This window comes from Syzygium oleosum, unplaced genomic scaffold (assembly GCF_021117445.2).
Source record: "Syzygium oleosum isolate NSW1041296 unplaced genomic scaffold, Sole_v2.1 Sole_v2.17, whole genome shotgun sequence".
Lineage (NCBI taxonomy): Eukaryota > Viridiplantae > Streptophyta > Magnoliopsida > Myrtales > Myrtaceae > Syzygium > Syzygium oleosum.
In genome coordinates this window covers 2,305,627-2,326,722 of record NW_026607501.1, presented here as the reverse complement: position 1 = coordinate 2,326,722, position 21,096 = coordinate 2,305,627, and the positions used below count along the sequence as shown (strand labels likewise).

At 41.1% G+C, this 21,096-nt stretch overlaps 2 protein-coding genes, 1 long non-coding RNA gene and 1 pseudogene across 9 annotated transcripts in view; 2 read left to right on the top strand and 2 right to left on the bottom strand.

Moving 5' to 3' along the window:
• LOC115662059 (putative disease resistance RPP13-like protein 1) overlaps window positions 1-20,157 on the bottom strand; it is a 73,967-nt gene extending 53,810 nt beyond the window's left edge. For 2 of the 7 annotated variants that reach the window (XM_056319035.1, XM_056319034.1), the window contains exons 1-2: window positions 15,574-20,155; window positions 14,788-14,962 (exon numbers count right to left, since the gene is read on the bottom strand). In XM_056319035.1, the coding sequence (XP_056175010.1) occupies window positions 15,856-20,082 (4,227 nt within the window). In that variant the 5' untranslated portion in view covers window positions 20,083-20,155 and the 3' untranslated portion in view covers window positions 14,788-14,962; window positions 15,574-15,855. Of the gene's footprint in view, window positions 1-14,089; window positions 14,153-14,633; window positions 14,686-14,787; window positions 14,963-15,573 lie in introns of all 7 variants that reach the window. The other 5 variants (XM_056319036.1, XM_056319032.1, XM_056319033.1 and 2 more) reach the window with 5 other exon arrangements.
• The window catches only part of LOC115676558 (protein WHAT'S THIS FACTOR 1, chloroplastic-like), a 73,211-nt gene that overhangs the window by 4,649 nt on the left and 47,466 nt on the right, over window positions 1-21,096 (bottom strand). The gene's annotated exons all lie outside the window — the stretch shown is intronic.
• On the top strand, window positions 5,111-8,027 carry LOC130140215 (uncharacterized). Its single transcript, XR_008818231.1, has 4 exons — window positions 5,111-5,933; window positions 6,050-7,631; window positions 7,712-7,780; window positions 7,862-8,027. It is a non-coding gene; the product is annotated as an uncharacterized LOC130140215 (long non-coding RNA).
• Window positions 10,123-21,096, top strand: part of LOC115676559 (meiotic recombination protein DMC1 homolog) — a 66,322-nt pseudogene continuing 55,348 nt past the window's right edge.

The window sequence follows — 21,096 nt, the reverse complement described above, 5'->3', positions numbered from 1 at the left end:
GAAATAACTACTTGAAGTGCTTTTATTTTTTCAAATAAAGATATGAAGTTGACTTTATTTTAAATAAGAGCATGAAGTGATCATGTCAGTATAAAAAAGGAATCTAATCTTACCAACTAATCAAGGGCATTTTTATCCTTTTATTTTTTAAATATTTTTTCCTTTTGCTTTTCTTCTTTTCTGTTTCTTTTTGACCGTTTCTTTTTGTTTTCTCCATCGTTGGCCATTGCCTTGCCTCACCGGCCAGCAACGGAGAAAAAAACAGAAAAGAAAATAATAAAAATAATAAAATGATGAAAATGTCCTTGATTAGTTGGTGGGTCATGCCCTTATTTGAGAAAATAAGAGTTCTTCAGACTTTTTATTTAAAAATAATAATAATGGCACTTCAAATTCTTATTTGAAATAATTCCTTACGCTTTTCCTAAATGCTAAAAAATAAAATAAAGACATATCGGCTTTTGTTTTGCTTGTAAGCTGCCCAACGAGTTTTACATTCGTCATCGCAATTAAAATGATTTTTTGATTTTAAATAATTAAAAGAGCTCTAGAGTCTTACAAATGGTTATATTGACGTGTTTATAAAAAAAATTAGGTGTTTGAGATTACCCGAAAAATTCTGGTGTAAATTCATAATGAAGTTAGTAAAAGAAATAAATTAAATCATGTGAAACCAAACATTAATATTATGTAATTCGTAAACAATTAAATCTCTTCTCATTATATACAAGTCTAAAACGTAACGTAAGAGAATAATTTTTTTTAGGAAAAGACATGTAAGAGATTACTAATGATTTTAACTATCAAGAGTGATTTGCACATTCAGGAAATTGGAGCAGGAAGGGCCCAATACTATATAAAAATCAAGTTTCAAACATTAAAACGATAAATCAAGCGTGCTCCATGCTTGTCACCCTTTAACGAAATTACTAAGTTGCTGGTAAGCGTGCTTCGCAAGCTATTTGTCACGCCCCGCACTCCTCGGCGCGCCACATCCCTCGCAAAGGTCGATTCGTGTGCGACATCCCAGGACACGTCGCCGACCCAACACCCAACACAGAGATTTAAAGCACATGCGGAAGTAATTAAAACCACCCGTACATTAAAATACACCTAACCAAGGATAGCCATACAACAACCAGCACGGATAAATATACACTTGTTTTGACATCGGGAAACATATACAATATTCATATACAGCCCACACTCAAAAGTCAAAAGCGGGTACGTGGCTCGGCGATCAAACACTATATCTAGCCGGGGCTCCTCCCAAAACGTTTCAATACGCTTGCCATCCTCGAGTGGTGGTCCGAAAAATTGGATTTCAACAACAAGTGAGAATAAATCTCAACGAGTAATTCCCTAAACCTAAATTAGGCTAAAGTGCACCTCCCGACGAGTACTAAATCAACACACCAAGCAAATCATAATTGACTTAGGCCCTCGGGCCCAAATCCAACACTCACCTTGCCCTGCAGGTTAGGCACTTACAGTTCAAGCATAACACATAGGACCCAATCGCAGCACACGTACACATCATTTGGTCACAACGCATATCATGCTTATGCTCGTGCTCATACGCGTGCTCACGCCTCATCAATGCATTTTCGCACGCTTGCACTCAGCACACTTGCCATTTATCAATTTCTCCTTCGACCCGCGTTAAACGCATCAGGTCCGACCCGCATAAAACGCATCAGGTCCATCACTTCGAGATCGATCTCCGGCCCGCGTAAAACGCATCAGGCTCATGACACATAACCCGCGTAACACGCATCAGGTTGGTCATCTTCCGGTAATCCGGGCATCGTCCCGCGTAACACGCCTCAGGACGGGTTCACTACCCCGCGTAAAACGCATCAGGGCTTTATGTGATCACTCATTCACAAACACCAATTGTTATCTGAACCCCGCGTTAAACGCATCAGGGCATTTTAGGTGATCACAATGCACATGTCACTCGAGCACACTTGTAAATGCACATGCCGTGCCAATGCTCGTGATGCAAACTCATAGCCATAAACTTCACACTCGGGCATTCACGATTTCACAATGGACATTCAATAGCACAATGCCAATTAATTAGTTCACAGTGCACCATGTCCATTCAACATTTCAATATGCCCAACCCACATATTAGCACGACCATGAAATTCAATTCAAGCACTCATGCACGGTACACAATTCACGCGTATAAATCACACAACCGGGTCAACAAGAATTCGCGCATTCGAGGCCCGCCAAGCTATTCCATTCTTAGTCCCGCTAGACATGCGACACGACATCACAAATCCAACCACAAACAAAGGCCAATCAGCCAGTCAATTAATCAATGCAATCATTCCCGGTAATTGCAAGATTAAACTCCAAATAGGTCGCGCCTTGTCCAATTCAATCCGTTATGGAAAAGCCACTATACCGCAAATTTTAGGCCAATAAATATCTTCAAAATGCCCCATTAAACTTTCCAAAACATCATTCTAATCAGCCACCACAAAGACCAAATGAGGCGCGCACTAAAATCCATATTTAAAGCCCGAACTTACTCCAAACTTGGACTGCTCCGAACCAATCTGTCCAGCCATCTCACGGCACCTCGCGGGTCACTAAATCTCAACTAAATTGTCGCACTAAGCCCGTAAAATAGTCACCAAGGCAGCCACCATTCGGTCTCCCAATTTCACCCACTAAATCCACAATTCCGTCCAAATCACGGCACCTATGCCTCGCCACATCACAGCACGCTATAGTCCACTAAACCTCAATTAAATCATCATTCTCGGTCACCAAACGCACCACAAAATCAGCCCCTAGCGACCTCCACTCGGTCCTCAATTTGCACCCGCCAAATTCACATTTTCACACAATTTAAGGCGCCTATGCCCAGCCACCGCACAGCACTATACGGGCCACTAAACCTCGACCAAATAATCATCCTTGGTCACCAAAAACACCACAAAATCAGCCCCTAACAGCAGCCACCATTTAGCCCCTAATTACCCTAATTAACCCTAAAACCCGTCTAGAAATGCAAATTGTCTTAATTAGGGCTTAGGGTCAAACTCACCGGATGTCCTAAGCTTGAAACGGGCCGAAAACGCGACGAAAAGGGGCTGGGCAGCGGCAGTCCCTCGCCGGAACAGTAACGGCGGCGGCGTAGTTCCTCCGGCTCAAGGCCTCTCACGGTCAAACCGAGAGAGAGAGAGAGAGAGAGGGAGGAGAGGGGGACTTGCCGGCTACTTGGGGTGAGAGGGATGGCGGCCCACGGCGACGGCACCGGCGAACAGCGGCGGCCGGGCGCGACGGGCAGCAGCGGCGGGAAGAAGTCCAGAACAGGGGAAGGCTTCGGGGGAGAGAAAAACAGGGGAAAAAAAGGGGGAACCGGGGGTCTTGCCGGAGCAGCAACAGCAACGGCGGCGACGGGCCAGATGGACGGCGGCGTCGGCGGCTGGTAGGGTGGCATCGGGCGGAGCTGGATGGGCGGTCGAGCAGCAGCCGGCGAGCAGAGCAGGAACGAAGCAGAACCAGGCGAGTTCGGGGAAGGAAGAAGGAAGAAAAAGAAGAGAAAGAAAGAAGAAAAGAAAAAGAAAGAAAGAAAAGAAAAGAAGAGAGAGAGAGAGCAGGTGGGAGTTGGTGAGCTGAGGGGACGTCTGCCAAGGGGAAACGTGCGCGCAGAGGAGAGAGAGAGAATAAAAGAAAATATTTGAACATTCAAATATTATTTGCAATCCGATGGCCCAAATTAAAAACCGAAAGTGGTCTACCGGTCCAAAATAAGCCTCGCACATAAAAAGGGACAAATGCCAAATTAATTAGACCAAATCATAACGAGAGAGGTCTACTAGTCCAAATTCGCACGTGGTCAAAAACTCCCATTTTTCCATCATTCCTGACAATCTCAACGCTGGCCACAACAATATCGACACCATCCAATTTATTTCGTCCCGAAACTTCCGAAAATCGACTGCCAAGTTCGGGGTCTAAATAACGGTCAAATTCGATCGAGTGCGATTCTAGCGAAATCTCTAATTTAAAAATAATAACCGAGAGTGATCAGTTCTCGGACGAGATTTTACTATAAGCACACTGACAAATTACACGTTTTATAAATCCCAAAAATGGGCCGAAATTCGGAATGTCACACTATTCCGAATGGCTTAATTGTTGTTTCATATTCTCGTATGACTCAGGAGCGATGAGTGTGGAGTTTTGAGCATGATGCAGTTCAATAAAGCATAAATCACAATCCATAATCAATTTTTTTCCTTTTCGAAAAAGAATTTTATTTGGTTGATAGTTTGGGAAAATTATAAACCGAGCGAGACTCATGTGAGTATGGAAACGAACTCCTTTTGGTCGGACTGCCGGTCCATGATAAATCGAACTGGAGTTATTTGACGCAAAAAAAAAAACAAATCGAATTTTCTCTCTCGCTCTTATAGAAGTGGATCTCATAAATTCATAAACTCAATTGAATCTCTTTCTCTTGAAAAAAAGAAAAAAGAAAAAAATGAACTCAATCTTATAGCGGATTTCAAACCATTACTCAACTCGAATTAACCCGATCAAATTGATCCCACTTCTCACCTTCCTATATAAACTCGCTTTAATTTACAATTGTTTCCCATCGTAAATTTTATTTGAAACTCTCTTTTTATTCGTCACTGAGCAAACCAACAGGCAATCATACAGAAGCTGAGAAATTTCAAACTCTCACGTTGCGGGACTAAGGCGAGTCTAAAACCGAGCCAAATCAAATGGAGTTATTCAATGCGAAATAAAAAAAAAAATCAAACCCAATTTATTCTATCCCTCTTTAGGAATGGATCTTATCAATTCTTAAAATTCATAAGATCTATTTCGGAATAATAAAACTCAATAAAACATTTTTTTTTAAAAGAAAAGAGAAAAGAAAAAAATAAGGCAAGAGCCCTTCTTCTCGCTTCCCGCCTCTCTCTATATATATAAGATTCCCTCCCATTTCCTCTCGTTTCCCATCCTCAAAAAATTTGAAAGTCTCTCCTTCTCCGCAGAGCGAAAGAACTTCATTGCCGATCGTCACGCTCCATCGTCGAGGACGATTTCGTTTCTCAGGTGAGTTCCGCGGTTTCAATTTCGTTCACCTGATTCTTGTCGTTGAAGTGAACTTTGGAGTCGACCTTGTTTGTTCGGTCTCTGTTCTGAAGTCGAAATAGAATGCAAATCATTCGACGCATCTATAGCTGTAAATCTCTCTGAATATTGGTGTTAAGTTACTCTGAATACTGCTCAGCGGATTAGATCGATTTCGGTTTGGTTGCTCAGTTTAGCTCGATTTTCCTGGAACATCACTGCGAATCCATTCGTGTTTTTACATCTCAACCTTTCTAGTGAATTCATTCTGATTTTTCTGTGCATAAGATAAAGGAGTAATTTTTGCTACAGTTCGAACATGATATGTCTAATTCACCTCTTTGCCGTAGGTCTTCTAATCATACAAGAGCAATTCAGCTTGTGTTTATGTTATGCGACATTCGAATTGCACCATGGCATGGCATGTCTGTTTTCCACGTATTGGTGACATGCAGCAATTAAGAACGAGTATCCTAAGCTAAATTCGTCAATAATCGCTATTGGAACACTAGATTGTCATAAATCTAGGAAATGCTTTTGTCCTGACATTCTGCATCCACCAACGTATGGTTAACACGATGGCCTGTTGTTTTCATGTTCTTTCTCCGAACTATTCTCATTTTTTTTTCGGTTTGCAGTTATTTCTCAGGGAAAAAGCTACAGGATGCAGGAATCCACACTTGCAATAATGTGAAAAAGCTACGAGATTCGGGATCCACCACTTGCAGTAAAGCTATTGCAACTTGTGGATGCCAGAGTCTCTTAGCTTTTGCACCTCTCCAGCATTTATTCCCCGAGAAATGCTTGATGATGCATACAAAGTAGATAACTGATCTTCAGTTTTGAGAATTAAGTTGAGGTTCCTTTTCTTATTTGGCTAAGGTGATTTCTTTTTTCTTTTTTTTTCTTTTTTTGTAGCACTTTACTGGAATCAAAGGTTTATCTGAAGCAAAAGTTGACAAGATATGCGAAGCAGCTGAAAAGATAGTGGTTAGAGCTTAAATTACTTGTTATTCTGAGATGGTGGCTGCAATCAATTGGAACTTCTATACGCATCTCACGTTAACTTCCCTTTGTTTTCATCAGAATTTTGGTTATATTACTGGAAGTGACGCTCTGCTCGGAGTATGTTCTTAATTTTACAAACTAAATTGGTTCGGAAGACCTGAATGAGTCATTGACCCTTGAAATAAAGCCTGCAAATTAGCATTTGGACTGCAGAAAGCTGCACTTGCTCTAAACACTATTGACCTCACAGCACAAAGTACTTTTAATGTCTTCATTTCCAGAGAAAGTCGGTTGTTCGCATCACAACTGGAAGCCAAGCCCTTGATGAGCTTTTTAGGCGGTAATAGACTTTGTTTTGCAGATTGTGTATATTATTCTTCATGCGTTTCAACAAACACAACTTTTCCTGGTCTGGAAATGTTAATCAGGTGGTATTGAAACTCAGGCAATCATAGAAGCATTTGGCGAATTTCGGTGAAAAGCACAGCCCAACAACGTTGGCTTTGACGAACTTTTACTTGCTTTTGTTAGTTGGTTATCTCAGAAAATGCTGCTAACGTCACTTCAGGTCTGGGAAAACACGGCTTGCACATACCCTTTGTGTTTCTACTCAGGTTGGTCTGAATTTCATATTAGGTTTCCGTCCTTCACTTCTGTTGCGTTTTATGTTTCCTAGATTAACAACGCAAATATGAACATAGTGATTGAATTTCTAGTAAAGAATACAGCCATGGGTGATCTTGGCATCAGAACGTGCGGATTAGGTGATTCCGGAAGGATGGCACTGTCATTTTCTGTAATCTGCAGCCAGTATACTGGAATGCATAATAAGCAGTGGTTCAAACCAAGTAGAAAAAAGCCAGGAGAGCGTACTAGGTCATAACCAATCAGAAGCCTTAATCATTGTTAGACTTGGACTTGGGTTGATCATCAGTTGAATGTGATGCTTGAAGTACTCTACTTTATATGCAAATCCTACAACATTATTTTCCCCTCTTTCCGTCACTCATTATTAAAGGTAATCCTGTTCCATAAGATGATGATTTATGGTTTGTGGATTCCATTATCCTAACAATTTTTCCAACTGCCAACTCACATGAGAGGGGGGAATGACAAGGTAGCTTACATCGACACGGACGGAACTTTGTATCCTATTATAATCTGTCAGTCATTTTCTTGACCTCAGCAAAGCTGCTTTTGTTTCATACTCGGCTTACGTCCATGTAAGTGCATATGCACTTCTTAACTTGGTACACATGCAGTCGCCTTGATCGAATTGTACCAATAGCCGAAAGATTTGGCATGGATCCTGGTGCCGTCCTAGATAATGTAAGCAATGCTTTCTACACTGGTGGCAATTCTTCCTTCTTTTCTGGCTAATCTACTTGCTGTAATCTAGTCTTTCCATGAATTTGAAGATCATTTATGCCCGTGCCTATACTTATGAGCATCAGCACAACTTGCTTCTTGGTTTGGCTGCCAAAATGTCTGAAGAACCAATTAGGTTTCTGGTAAGATAGTGCTCGAAGATCAAACTGCACACATTTTGTGAGGTGTCGATGGTTGACCTTAGCTGAGTTATATCCTTCAGACTGTGGATCCAGTGATCGCGCTCTTTCGAGTGGATTTTACTGGCAGGGGAGAATTTTCAGAGCGTTAGGTCGATTCTGAAACCATCAAATCATGCGAGTAGTAATTTTTCAGCTCATCTGGTTTGACACTAATAGATTCCCAATTGCAGCAAAAATTGGCACAAATGCTCTCATGCTTACTTAAGATAGCTTAGGAATTTAACTTGGCAGTGTACATGACCAATCAAGGTGCCGCATCGCACCTCCTTTCTCCCACATAGTCATGCATCCACTAAAAGTTCTTATCCAATTTAGCCCTTTGATGGTTGCACTCTGAAAAATAGCAATTTGGGGACTGCACTAAGCTCATACTACGTAGCTGATCCGGGCGGCGGTGTGTTCATATCAGACCCAAAGAAACCTCCAGGCAGGCATGTTCTGGCTCATGCAGCCACAATTCGGTTGATGTTTAGGAAAGGCAAAGGTGAGCAGCCCGTTTGCAAGGTGTTCAATGCCCCAAACCTACCCGAAGCTGAAGCTATATCCTTTTTGTGCCAGATCTTCCTCTAGTTACATACTTTATTGAAATTCGTGAGATCATACTGCAGAGACTAAGTAAAATATCTGTAAGTCTATATCAAAATCTGCGAGAAAGTCGATACTGAGTCTACATATAGATAGGTGGAGACCTGATTTAAGCATGATGCTCATAGTATACTTGATGTTGTATGGAGATCTATGAACACGTTGAATACCAAATTTGTGCAGAGGAATTAAACAAAAAGAAGTGGGTATCTAGAATTTTTCAAAACCATCACTTTTGTCAGAAATTTTAGCAAGAGCTCACATGTCAATAAGATGAGATTGAGATTTATTTTATCTATGTTGAACTTGACAGGCACACGTTTTTCAGGTAACACCAGGGGGCATAGCCGATGCAAAGGACTAAAGAGGTCTCTCCAACCAAGAAGGCCAGGCGAAGTACTTTTTTTTTTTCTTTTGAATCTGCAATTTGATATTAGCTATCGTATTGACAGCTTTCTCTATCTTCTTTCATATTAAGTTTGTATGGGCATGTGTCAAGTTCCCTTTGACTGCTTAAAAATTGCACAGGAGTTTGCTGCTTTGGCCTTAATACCTAACTTGCCATATTGTCTATTATTAAAGTTCAGATGACCCTTCACAAGGCGTTGTGTAAACTTGATTTCCATGTGAGGACCAGCATGCTCCAAGTTATCATGGTTCACATTTGCCCACATATAACAATGTCGTCCCGGCCTAATTTACTAGTAGAGATAAAAATTACACAGTAGACATCTAAGTAAAAAAAACACGACATTGAATAGACTCTCTGCATGATGGCTAAATGAAATGCTAGAAAGATATTATTGCACATAGCATGATCAGGTTTTGTAAAGGCTTGGTCCTATAAGCAACATATACAGCTGGATAAAACATTGTTATCTCAAATTCTCAACATAAAGCAACCGACCATTAGAGCTGAAAATTGTTAATGTATGAGAAAGGGTGACTACTGGGTCATAAGCAACGGGAGGCCATTCAATACCTAACGGCCTGGCCGTAAAAGGGCCAGAAACCATATGACTCGGTAGTGTGTGGACTAGTTCGCAGCACTTCCAACTCTAGGCATGTTGGACTCCTTCTTAGTCTTCGCATCCACTTTGAACGTGGCGCCACACGCTTGGCCAGAGCTGTCCACCCTAGGAACCGGCTTCACCTCATTCGGTGGGTGCTCATAACTTCTCAAACTTCTGGAGCAGGTAAAGAAGCATCCTGAGTAAAAAAGAAGGCAACGTTAAAAGGTGAACGCGATTTGGAGCTGGAAAACCATCGGAAGAGCAACATTGTAGGTGAAAATGCACATGTCAAAACATGCATACAGATAAAGAATACCATTTTAACCTTAGATTAAAAATTTAGGTTTGAAACCAATTTTTTCCAATATGTTGTTGGGTAACAACATAACATTCTCCTCTGAACTCTGCTTAATATCAGCAGAGCTCATCCATTCTTACTTTTCACATTCCAATGCTCGGAGGAAACTCCAGTGATGCTGCATTAATGATCCGTGCAAATAATTACCTTTACGAAATGGTGCAACAATTTCCCATAGCCCTTCTTCATGACTTCTACATCGTCTGAGAGAACAAGATTGCCTTTGGAATCACTTCCCCAGAAGAAAGGGAAAACTTTTGTCAACATCCTGTATGATTCGCCTTAGTGGCTGGTTTTCAGATATTTATGTGAAATATCTCCACGAGGAAAATCAGTTTATACTAAGCATTGAATTAAGGAAATTGACTTCAGATGGAAGAATGAATTGCGGCAGTTAGCAAATGAAAGTGAATGTGGATCGATTTTACTTCATTGGATCTTAACCCAATCAATCTTGATGAGTGCGATTTCTTGGATGAGGGGCCAAGAGTTGCAGGTGAGTTTTGATCATCCATCTTTCAGAATCTCGCATCTACATATGTGCAATTGTTGGAGGGAGGGAGGGAGGCCATCCTCTGGCAATCACCTCAACTTCGGGCAATCTTCAATCCATAAATGTTGGAGAGAGGAGAGACAGTTGTGAAGACTGCTTGATAGTCTTTCCACGTTCCTCGTATCTGTCAAGTTAAGAGAGGTTAGAGAAGAAGGAAAGAGAAGACTCCACACATCCTCGTCCTCGGAAGGAAACCACACCTTCTCTCTGAATTTGTTTCCAGAGAAAGTCGGTTGTTCGCATCACAACTGGAAGCCAAGCCCTCGATGAACTTTTAGGCGGTAATAGACTTTCTTTTACAGATTGTGTATATTGTTTTTCATTTGTTTCAACAAAAACAACTTTCTCTGGTTTGGCAATGTTAAACAGGTGGTATTGAATCTCTGACAATTACAGAAGCATTTGGTGAACTTCGATGAGAAGCACAGTCCAACAACGTTACCTTTGATGAACTTTTACTTGCTTTTGTTAGTTGGTTTCCCACAAACTCGTGCATCCGTTAGAAGATCTTATCCCATTTAGCCCTTTGATGGTTGCTCACTGAAAGACAGCAATTTGGGGACGGCACTAAGCTCATACTGATTCGTGCAAACTAGTGATACATAGAGTAGCTGCAGTCCGTGAGTTAGGAAGAAGATAATTTTTTGACGACTCTGTCTTTGATTTGTTTGTTTCGGTCGGAGCTGATCCAGGCGGCGGTGTATTCATATTAGACCCGAAAGAAACCTGCAGGTGGGCATGTTCTGGCTCTTGCAGCCACAATTAGGTTGATGTTTAGGAAAGGCAAAGGTGAGCAGCACGTCTGCAAGGTTTTCGATGGCCCAAACCTACCTGAAGCTGAAGCTATATCCCTTTTGCGCCAGATCTTCGTCTAGCTGTATACTTTACTCCATTGAATTTTACCCGATTATATTGCGTAGACCAGGTAAAATATCTAGGAATTTATATCAAAATATGTGAGAAAGTCGATACCGAATCTTCATATGGATAGGTGGAGTCTTGATTTAAGCATGATATTTACAATATACCTAATGTTGAATGGAGATCGATGAACGTGTCAAATATGAATATTGTGTGGAGGAATTAAATAAGAAAGTGGATGTCGAGAATACTTCTAAGCAGGACTAGTTGACTAGCTGTGCAGCTTGTGCTATGTATACGATGCACATCTATCAATACCATCACTTAATTTCACTCAGAAAATTTAGCGAGAGCTCATCATGTCAATAAGAGAAGACTGAGACTTGTTCCATGTGTTAACACCAGGAGGCATGGCCACTGCAAACGACTAAAGAGGTCCCTGCAAGCAGAACAATAAGATCAAGCACTAAAAATGATGATGAAAGAGGGCGCCATGTCTGGACGGGCGGGCGGAATGGATGAGCAAAGGGTGCCATGGACTGAGGAAGATCCCGAGTCTCATCTAAGACAACTAAATGCACCCCGAGGTTCTGCCGAGGAACTGGGGGACCTTCTTGAGCACAGGATAGGCAATTGAGAGATAGAGCTAGCCTATTCCCTTTTTTGTTGATCTGCAATTTGATATTAGCTGAGTATTGACAGCTTCCTTCTATCTTCTTTTTCCTATTAAGTTTGTATCGGCACGTGTCAAGTTCCCGTTGACATCTTAAAAATTGCAAGATCGACTGCTGCTTTAGCCCTAATCTATAACATGCTATCATTGTCTGTTATCGAAGTTCAGATGATCCTTCATAATGCGTCGGGTTAACTCGATTTCCATATGAGAACCAGCATGCTCCAAGTTATTTTGGTCCACTTTTTTCCTCATTTAACAACTAGTAGAGATAACAGCATTACAATAGACATCTAATTCGAAAAAACGTAACATAAGAAAAATTGCATGATAGCTAACTGAATTGCCAGAAAGATATTATTGCACATGATCAGGTTCTTTAAAGGCTTGGTTTTATAAAAAAACATGTACAGCTGCATAAAACGTCATCTCAAACTCTCAACATAGAGCAACCGACCATTAGAGCTGAAAATTGTCAATATATGAGAAAGGGTGACTGGGTTATAAGCAATAGAAGGCCATTCAATAACTAATGGCCTGGCCAAAAAAGGGCCATAAACCATAAGACTCAGTAGTGCGAGGACCAGTTCGCAGCACTCCCAACTCTAGGCATGCTGGACTCCTTCTTAGACTCCGCATCCACTTTCAATGTTGCACTGCACACTTGGCCAAGCTGTCCACCCTAGGAACCGGCTTCACCTCATTCAGTGGGTGCTCATATCTCCTCAAAACCTCCAGAGCTAGTAAAGAAGCATCCTGAGTGGAAAAGAAGGCAATATTTAGAGGTGAACAGTTTGGTGCTCGAAAACCATTGGAAGAGCAACATTGTAGGTGAAAATGCACACGTCAAAACACGCATATAGATAAAGATTGCCACTTTAACCCTAGATCAACAAGTTAGATTTGAAACCAATTTTTCCAACTCATGCCAAAGCTTATGCATCTTTACTTCCTATAAGTCTTCCAATATGTTGTTACCCAACAATGCAACATTCTCCTGTGAACTCTGCTTAATATCAGCAGAGCTCATCCATCCTTACTTTTCACATTTCAATGTGCGGAGTAAACTCCAGTGAAGCTGTATCAATAATCCCTGAAAATGATTACCTTTCGAGAATGGTGCAAAGGATTTCCCACAGCCCTTCTTCACAACTTTTGCATCATCCGAGAGGACAAGATTACCTTAAGAATCACTTCCCCAGAAGAAAGGAACACTTCCATCAACATCCTGCATGATTAAGACAATAGAAACGATTAGATAGATCACAGGTGGAGGGAGAGATTGAGAGAGATATTCCAGAACGAAACCAATGAATAAAGTCCAACAAAAATCAGTTTGATCTAACCATTGCCTCTCTAAACAATGAAATCAAGAATCTTTGTTTTTTTAGAGCGACCGTTACTATTCTTTTTTCTAAAGCTACCATTATCAAGAGATGGACTGGGTATTCAAATAGAAGAAAGATGAACTTTAATTTTTGACCAGGCAATCAGTTTTTAAAAGGGTTTTGATCTGCAAGTTCATTCGTAATTTAGCTGTTAAATTCGCATATTCAAAACCTCTGTTTTCAATCTATTCTTCCATCTACACAATAAGTGTTATAAGAAGAAAGAAAGCTTCTTATTTTGAATATGACCTGAAAATGTTGAAAGGATATTATCTAACCAATTCACATACAGAATTTCATTATAGTATTTTTTGGCTAGGGACGGCCTACGATATAGTTACTAAAAGCAATTCTGTACTTGAGTTGAAAGTACAAATTTTTTGTTGATCATGAAAATATTATCAAAATTAATTCTCCTGAACAGTGCCAAACAACGAAAATGGGGAAAATATCTTCGTACAGCTAATTTCTCATAAATTATACTAGGACTGCAATCCAGACTCAGTTTTTAAGCTATTGGCAAATGATACTGCATATTCAATGTCAAAAACTTAGACTCGTCCTTCTGCGAACCCTAATAAGATGACACACGTGGGCTGCTGTAAATATGAGTACATCCTTTATATCAGCAGCAATCGTCTCCTCGTCCTCTTTGGTTTTCTCTTTGTAGCTAAGCCTCATTATATGTTTTGTAAGGTACCGTGACCCCATTGAACCACTCTTGGATGATTAAAAGAACTAAACTCGCCTGATTCAACGAGGACTGAAGTATCTTCTTATGATCCAGGAAATTCCCATGGAAAGGTGCCACCTTGCCTTGAGAAACCACCCAGAGCTCGTCCATGCTTCCAGATATTACATGCCCATTATGACTAACCTGCCAATCAAGGTGAAAGAGGGCTATTATATGTGAAGACGATCGATCGTTGGTCAAATTGAAGTATTTAGGCAAGAAAATCAATCTCACCATCATAATTCCTCCTTGGAACAAGACCAGACCTTGAATGAGCACCTCAACTGCATTCAAATCCTGCAGTTTGGGATAGTAAAAAACGCAGAATCATACTGATCAACCACCCTTAGACAAGAAACTAGCAATTTACAAAGATAACACTTTAGTATTCACTGGTCATTAAACAGAACTTAAAGTCCACATTTATAAACAAAGAGATTTCCGCATAAATTATGTGCAAAGCCCAATACTACCCATAGGCACAGATATCTGAACTACTCGGTATTATAAATTTCTGTAATACAAAAACACTGATGAGGCTAGCATAACTATTCTATTCCCAATATTTTGCAAGTTGGAACAATTACATTGGTTTCTATTCCATTATAAGTTAGATGTATGGTGACGGAGGCTCCCTGAAGCTGTGATCACTGATTGCTTTTTCTGTATTTTCAATGTAAAGACCATGTTCCAATAAGTTCAATTAGTGCAAGACCATAACAAGCTAACCGAAATAGTAACATAAGTCACAAGGTGGAGAAAAATGAGTTAAACTTACCAGATGATTGGATGGCTCGTCGAGCAAAATGCAACTCTGGTCTTCTGACCACCTATTTATATGGTCAAAGCACCATGTTATATGTGCAATGACATCCCAAAAGCCTCAGAGAAAGTACAGAGTGAACCGCAATTCAGATTACAAATTAACTAACCTCTAATAGAGCTTCACAATGTCATACGAAAATTGCTTCAACAAAAAATTTACATATCCAACAGTAGCAGAGAGGGAGGAGATGTATCAGACAAGGTATACATTGGTTGAAGTGCAAGATTTCCAGTTCCACCAAAGGAACACAAGTGAGCTTGAAGCTTTTGTTCCGGAACTCCCTGCAGGAAGAATGCCACATAAGAAGGTAATTTCAGATAAAATGACATAATGTATGACAAAATCTTATTCCGCGGCGGAGTAAACACAAACAACTGATACTTTAAAGAACTGAATAGATTTGCCTCAAGGGTCACCGCTGACAATGCAAACACAGAGGCAGGCAGCATATCGTTACAATCTCAACCAAATAAGCATGAGTATATTGGCTAAAAATTTCTAGCAAGCTGTAATTGATAGTTCCTAACCCAACAGAGATGAGGACCCAAATGGAAGGTGGTTTATGAATATCGATCCTATCATGAATTGGAGTTGTATTGAAAGCTTGGAGCCATGAGCTGCCCCAGATAGACTGCTTGATACTACGAAGGATCATCGTCAACTAAAAGAAGGTTCTCGATGATAAAGAAAACCATTAAAAAAAAAAAAACAGCATCCCCTTTCGTCACAATCATATCACAGCTTCCACATAACTAATCCTGTTTTTAGATTTTGAGAGAGATTATTCTTATGTAGATCAGAATCACTAGAAGAAAATTTAGAACATATCAATGCACCAAATAAAATTGAAGTGCAGAAGCGAAATCGATGCGTTCAAGACCAAAGGACTTACCCGAACCCATAGAAATCTGACCGTAGATGGAAGAAGGAACCGCGGCAGTCAGCAAATGAAAGCGAAAGTGGATCGATTTCACTTCATTGGATCTGAATCCCCAATCAATGCGGATGGTCAGGGATTTCTTGGATTTCCGGAAATTCATGTGAGACTTCTCCACGGGAAAGTATCAGTTTGTGTTGAGCATCGAATCGAGGAAGCAGAAATGGAAATCGATGCCTCCAAAAACCATAAACTCACCCGAACACTAGAAAACCCACTGTGCATGGCCGAATCAATTCACTGGATCCGATCGTCATCAATGCCGATGTAAGGGATGTCTTGGATGAGGGGCCAACAGTCGCCACCGAGGTTTGAGCATCGGTCTTTCAGAATCTCGCATTCATATATCTCCAATCGTTGGAGGGAGGGAGGGAGGCCATCCTCTGGCAAGTACCTCAACGTGGGGCAATCTCCGATCCGTAAAAATATGAGAGAGGAGAGGCGGTTGCGAAGACCGCTCGACAGTCTTTCCACGTTCTTCATCTCTCCAATATCAAGAGTGGTTAGAGAGGAAGGGAAGAGAAGACTCCACGCATCCTCCTCCTCGTTCTCCTCCGAAGGAAACCGCACCTTCTCTCCCTCCCCTCCCATGCTTATTCCGTCAATTACCAGATAGTCGAGGGAAGTGAGCATGTGTAGGCCCCATTCTCTCATTGGCTGCTTCAGGTTCTCACACCCCCAAAGGCAAAACGACCGCAAATTTGGAGGCAAATCCCCTTTGGGGAAGGATTTGATATTTTCACAGCACGTAATCCATAGAAACCTGAGGGAAGTAAGACGATGCCACTCATTTGGCAAGAACTTTATCTTCGGGCACATAGAAAGTTTAAGGCTCGATAGGGACATGGGAAGGGGAGGAAAGTCCTCCACCTCCAATTCTGGACAGCAATTTATATCCAATTCAGTGAGATTTTTACAGCTGGCAATGTCACAGTTGGCGATAGACTTTATCTTCGGACATTCACTGAGAGCGAAATGTGACAGGGTGAGGGGAAGGGGAGGGAAGTCCTCTATCTCCAGTGCTGGACAATTAAATATGCTCAAACGAGTGAGATGGGCGAGCGTGTGAAGACACTGCGGTAGGCTTCCAAGATTCTTACAGGAGCCAATATCCAAAGATTTCAGTGATTCTACTACGGCGATTTCTTCTAGCGACTCCAGTCCCTCGCACTCCCGAATATAAAGTTCCCTCAGAGCAGCAAGTCCACCCTCGGCAAACGGAAAGGATATCCGAGAATCCTGATTCCTAATCCACAGATATTCAAGTTGTGATATCGTGTCATTGCTATCAGGGTCATCTTGAGGAATGGTTAGTCCCATGATTTTTGGACAATTCGAAATGCTCAAACGTCTAAGTGCATGCATCTTGGTTGGAAGCCTTTCTAAACTCGTGCAATTCGTCAATACCATCCTTTCAAGGTTGCACAACAGCTCTATCTCTCCTTCTTCCGCCACAAATGATGTGAATCGTGGACAATTTTTGATGACTATACTCTCGAGGCAAGTAAGTTTTCGCGTTTCATTACCATCTTGCCACAGGTAGGTTAGCTTGCCACAGTCTCCTATATCGAGCTCCTTCAACTTATGCATACAGCCCATAAACCCTGGATCAAAGCAAACAAGCTCCGCAAGATTTTCAATTTTCAATATGGTTAGAGAAGTTAGGTTGACGAAACTCTTTAAGATCTCCCTGTTGCAATCCTCAAAATATAACTCATGGAGAGATGGAAGACAAACCACACTGGTTGAGTCATTCAAACGCGGGCAATGACGAATTTTGAGCTCTAAGAGATGATCAAGTTGATAAGGCAATGTCCCTGTCAACTCAGGACAGCTCTGGACAACAAGATGTCGAAGACAGGAGAATGGTACTTTGTTTTCTTGGCCTCTGGCATAACGAGACCAATCTTTCCATACCGACATCCGATCAAACTTCAAAATTGTTAAGGATGGAAAAGGGCGTTCAATTCCGTAAAATTCAGAGCCTATCATGCTTACTGTATTTAAACCTTCAAGAGATAATTCTCTAAGTGAAGGTAGTTGTCCAAGGGATGGCAGCAATTTAACATTACGACAGCCACGCAAGCACAAAGACACTATCTTAAAGTAAGATGGATCACCTAACCATGACGGGAATAGTCCACCACCGTAGTACGAGATAGTGAGATTTTCAAGATTAGTGTGAGGTCGTAGGGCGCGAAGCACGGGTGCTTCGAGCTCATCATTCCGGAGATTTTCAAAATCTTCATCCCAAAGCAAGATTAAGTTGCTGAGGCCCTCCTTTCCCAACAGATTAGCATCTCTAACTTCTTCCACCTTTTGCAATTCAGATACAATTAATCCTCCCTGAAGATGCGGCAAGTTCTTTAACTCCTTTAACTGTGACCCTTTCTCTGGTGCTACCACAAACTTGGACAAGATAATAAGATTCTTCAAATTACCAATACTCAATGGCATCTCTTTTAGACTCTCTGTATCTCTAATGTCAAGAAACTGTAAGCTGACCAAATTTGTGATATCCGGAGGCAACATAGAAAGGCGCCGACAACCTTTTAAGATCAAAGCTTGTAATTTGCACATGGCGCAAATTGACTCAGGTAGCCTTATGATGCTAGTGTATGAGAGATTAAGATATCGGAGATGTTTTAAATCAGTAACACAATCCGGTACCTCTATGATGTCACAATAACATAATGATAACACCCGCAAGTACTTTGAGTTTGTTAGCAACTCATGCAGCACCTTTTTGGAAATATAGATTATTCTTCTGCCATAATCAAATTGAGCAGTCAGTAGCGTTAAACTTCTTAGTACCTTCATTCTAGCAAATGCTCTCAAGCTTCTTGATGTAACAAACCCCGATGAGATGAATGATGCATAGCGAGCTTTCTCTTCAAGAGAGGCATTATCTTCATCACCCACTAGCTGAGACTCGCTAGAGGTAAAGCATGTCACATCCGCAATTGACTTTGCCAGGTCATTCAAAAGATCGTGCATCGAAAACTTGGATGTGTCAACACTGGATTGTTGAAAAAAGGATCTAGATACTAACTCATCGAAGTAATTGCATCCTAATTTCAAGATATTCTCTTTTGCTTTCCGTCCATCTAAGAAGCCCTCTGCTATCCATAAGAGTGCCACATCATCCCTCTCAAATTCGTAGTCCTTTGGAAATACTGCGCAATACGCAAAACATCTCTTTAGATAAGAAGGAAGATGCACATAGCTCAATTTCAAAGCTGGAAGAACCTCATCATTTTCTCCCATGGCTACATCCCAAATTCTATTTTTTAAGATAGCTTCCCATTCGTCGGGATTCTCTTTATTACGTAGGAGACCGCCCAATATCTTCGCTGCCAAAGGTAAACCTCTACATTTTTCAGCTATTTTCTTGCCAATTGTTTCAAGATTTGGGTGCCTCTCAAAATTTCTTGCTCCCAGAGCATGATAGGATAATAAGCTAGTACAGCTATTAATGGACAACTCCTTCAAAGGATATGGCGAAGCTCCTGTTATGGAAACAACAGAACGGTTGCGCGTCGTGATGATGATCTTGCTTCCCTTAGCCCCTGCTTCAAATGGCTTTAAGAGGGATGTCCATTCACCGTACTTCTCATTCCAAACATCATCTAAAACCATAAGAAACTTCTTCCCAGACAAATCATCTTTCAACTTAACTTGAAGCCAGTTAAGATCTTTGTCCTCGCAGGGCGATTTGCTGATCAACTGCAAAATAGTCTTCGTTATGTCGAGAACATCAAAAACATCCGAAACGCAGACCCATGCTCTCCTCTCGAAATAGCTGTTCACTCTAGGATCATTATACAGCCGTTGAGCCAAGGCTGTCTTTCCAACACCACCCATCCCAACTATGGGAATTATGCTCAGAGTAGCATCAGAATTTTGGACGTCACTTATCAATAGTTCGAGTACCTGTGCCTCTTCCTCCTTCCTACCGAAAAACTGAAGCTCCGGCAAAGAAGTGCTGGGGAGCCTTTTGTTGGTGTAGTTGGATCTGTCCACAGCATTCTCTCTCAAGCTTAGATGAGCCTTCCTGGTGAGAATCTTTTCCAACCTGCCATTAATCTCTTGTACCTTGGTCTCAGACACGTGCGAGCATGATTGGTTAAAGAAAGAGAACTTCCTTTTCAACTGACCTCTGCTTGTGCTGGATTCTGCCTCCGACTTGGCCTTAGTGGCTTCGATATCGAACTCATCGAGCAAGTCTTCCATGTCATAGGCCAAGTCCCTAACATCATCCAGCCACTGCTTCACTAGACGGTCACCACTCAGTTGCTTGTCCTGTGCACCATCTAGCACAGCATTGATTGTTTCCAGCATCCCCTTCCACTCATCAAGGGCTTTGCTGATTCCTTCTCGCTGCGCATAGTCCAACGTCAAAGAAGTCAACTTGTCGAACAAGACCTGAAAGAAGGAACCCAAAAAGATCTCTCCAATGGCCATGGGTGAATTAGTCACTGTAGAGAACAACAAGGGTTACGGGGAAGCAAAGTGATGATGAGCTAACAGAGAGAGAGAGAAAACTATAAAGTCCAGGAAGACCAAGACTTTCACCTACCAAAAAGATCAAACAAAAATCAGAGGTGAGAGAAATCAAAATAAATATTCGTTTTGTCCACAAGTGCTTGTTTCTTAATATTTGGAGAATATCCCCAGAGACTTTACTGTATATCATTTGCCTTTTTGTCCTGAAAGTGAAGAAAAAGTGAAACAGAGCTAATGGGAAAGAAACTTCAATAGATTCGAGGAAGACCAAGACTTTGCAGGCCGAAAATTGGAGTTTGTTGCTTCACATTTTTGACATCCCTCCTCTTTCATCCCCATGGGAATGTCTCTTTTTCCTTTACCAGTAGAACTTCCACGTGTGTCTTGCTTAAAACTAATGATCCTATAACTCTCGTCCAACTCTTTTCATGTTCATTCATATTGTGATTCTTAAGTCATTAATCTCTGTTCTTGTCTATTATAATTATGTCTAGATTTTCATATATCTTTTCAAATTTAAGTTCAATAAAAGAGGAAAACGCAAAGAGAGAAACAAAAAAGAAGAAACAGCAAAAAAAGAAAAAAAGAAAAAAAAATGCAGGAATGAAACCAGCGAGAGCACCACCGTCCCATGGCCATTACCGCACCGTTGCCGTCAGCACCGCTGCTAGGGCGACATTTCCAATGGCGCCACCTTATAGTCACCTTCGTAGACAATATTTTTCTTGAGATGTTTTACTTAGAGCGGTTTAGGAGTCAGGGATGATGATATCGTAAGTACCTAAGCTTTTGTTCATTTTACAATCGAGAACCTACACTTTTTGTTTGTTCAATCAAGTACCTCAATTTTTCGAATTTGGCTCACTTTAAGGCATCCATTAAATCAATTGCCGTATCGTGTGATTTTGCTGGCATGACTCATTTACCCAAACAAAAGTTAAGTATAATAGCTTAATGTGGCTCGCTTACCAC